This window comes from Plectropomus leopardus, unplaced genomic scaffold, assembly GCF_008729295.1.
Source record: "Plectropomus leopardus isolate mb unplaced genomic scaffold, YSFRI_Pleo_2.0 unplaced_scaffold19903, whole genome shotgun sequence".
NCBI classification, from domain to species: Eukaryota; Metazoa; Chordata; class Actinopteri; order Perciformes; family Serranidae; genus Plectropomus; species Plectropomus leopardus.
The window spans coordinates 1-2,460 of NW_024621500.1; the positions used below are offsets into that span (position 1 = coordinate 1).

General features: G+C 38.3%; 1 protein-coding gene across 1 annotated transcript; it reads left to right on the forward strand.

Moving 5' to 3' along the window:
• Window positions 1-401: 401 nt before the first annotated feature.
• LOC121965415 (phospholipase A and acyltransferase 1-like) lies at window positions 402-1,130 on the forward strand (the record flags this gene model as incomplete). The annotated part of the gene is made up of 2 exons (XM_042515560.1): window positions 402-507; window positions 862-1,130. Coding segments are annotated over exons 1-2 (375 nt in total), but the record flags the coding sequence as incomplete, so codon positions are not given.
• Between the last annotated feature and the right edge of the window lie 1,330 nt (window positions 1,131-2,460).

Here is a 2,460-nt window from a genome sequence, read left to right on the forward strand (position 1 = left end):
TTTTATATTTATATATTCAAAATTATGTTACAGAAATGTATTATTTTAACACATTCTTAGAGTAGTTTTTGCATGTTTGTTGTTTTTCAAGAAATTTTGATGTTAGTTTGTTTCTTTATTTCTTTTTAGCTGCTGAGCCATTTTTTTTGCAGATTGCCTTCTTCCCATGTTTTTGAAAGACATAAAGCCAATTTGCTCAGGTTTCAAAGAGTTAAACTATTATCCCATAACATGAAATACTTGTGATAAATAAGCAACAATCAAAGTGGAAGTGATAGATCATCACCCTCAGTTATAATGCAAGATGGTTTTTTTTTTTAAAGATTTTTTTGGGCATTTTAGCCTTTATTAGATAGAACAGATCATTAGCGTGAAAGGGAGAGAGAGAGAGAGGGGACGACATGCAACAAAGGGCCTTAAGTGGGAGTCCAACCCGAGGCGGCTGCGGCAAGGACACTGCCTTCATTCTTGGGGCGCCTGCTTCATCCACTCAGCCGCCAATGCCCCGTAAGAGGTTATTTACCCTCAAAAACTCAACATCAGCCCAACAACTGTCTTCTTCACGCTTTGAAGTCTTTCATCTGTGTGTGGGACTTGTGGACTTGTTTTGAATATATATTGGGATCACATGATCTGATCCCTTTTCGCTGTGGTGGATCTCAGTTTCAACTGATTTGTTTTAAAAGTTAAGCCCTCAAAGTCTTTAAGACAATAATGCTGGTTCAATTTTGATAATGTGACACATGATTATATATCTTGTCTATGTAGCCAGGATCCAAAATTACTTTGGAATCTTTCTATTGTATGTTCTGTAGAACGAAAATCTTTTTATCACACTGAGGCCCTCCTCTTCCTCTCCAGATGAGAACCAGGCAGCCGCCATGTCCAGTGTGAAGTCTGTCTTTAGCCGGAAGGCGGTGGTGCGCATGCAGCTGCTGAAGGAGGTGGTGGGAAGCGACTCGTACCGTATCAACAACAAGTACGACCACAACCACACCCCCCTGCCCACCTCTGAGATCATTCAGCGAGCACAAGTCCTCATCGGCCAGGAGGTGTCTTACGACCTGCTGGGGAGCAACTGCGAGCACTTTGTTACCCTTCTGCGCTACGGGGAGGGGGTTTCCGAGCAGGTCTCTCACTGTTTATTTTGCTTCTGTCTCATCTGTCATCAGGGCAAAATACTCACTCCTCACTCAATTTACCACACTGACTGATGAAATGTCACCACTGACACCGTAAAACTTCAAATAAAAGCCCAGTCCCATTTAGACATCCAGTCCCTTTAACTAGCAGGGTGTGCTGACACATTTTGACAAATAAAGGCCTGCCTCTATTAGAGGCGCCGTGTGGATGCCATGCAGTTCATTTTTACAGAGGTTTTTTGGTTATATGAAAGCGGGTTGTTGGCTACCCGCTGGAGTTAACGTTAGTTAGCTGCTTAGATCGCGCATACAGTATGTATATATGTTTAAACTTTGGTCGATATGGACATGCTACACACGTGGTTAGCATGGAAAGATTCTCCATAATTCAATCATTCAGTCAATTTTACTGAAACTGTAAGCACCAAAGAAGACAGTATTATCAGCATATAAACAAAAAAGACGCAATTTGTAAAAGAAACATAGGAAAAAATGTCCAGTGAACTATATTTATATAGTTAGCGTATATTTATATAATAATTTTTAAGATTTTTTTAAGGTAATTTCTCCTTTTGTATTGTTTTGTTTTACCTTCTCATTTTTTATTTAAAGGTGTTTTTTTTCTGACCTATTTTCGGGTAATTCTTTTGTGTTTTTCACAGATTTCTTGCTAACGTCTAAATAATTTTTCTTTTGTTGCTCATTGCCTTCTTCTCCCACATTTTTGAAAAAAAAAAAGCAAAAACAAAAAAAAAACAGGTTTCAGAGAGTTAAATGATTGTGTTTCCATCTTTCCTGAGCAATAGGTTTGTGTGAAAGGAATTAAAGGCCCGTCCATAGATGTCTGTCCCAAATTGAAATCTGTTGAGTTGATTTAAGTAAATTATAGCCTGGGCTGTTAATTGAAGCTTTATGGTAGTTTGACTTGTGAGATACAGGTTTTAGAACTAAACAAAACCCCTATAAGTGAAGGTAAATCTTACCAAAAAATAAACCATACATGTTCTGTATAATGGCCTGTGTTACTTTCTGTAGCCTATTCTAGACTTTTTCTATGTGGACATTTCAGCTCTGTCATTGTGTGGTTGCCAGTTTGTGTAAAGGGACACTATTTTACTTTTTTGTATACCTGGTCAAACCTTTGAAACCTGGAGCAACATCAGTTTTCTTGTGCTGCTCTTAGATGCCTTTCGTAAGTGTTTAATCCTTTGAACCCCAAGCAAATTGGTGCAATTCCATCCAAAACATGAGAAAAAAAGCAATGAGTAACTTGGTAAGAAATGTTCAACAAATTGCAATAAATTAGTCGATTGGGATA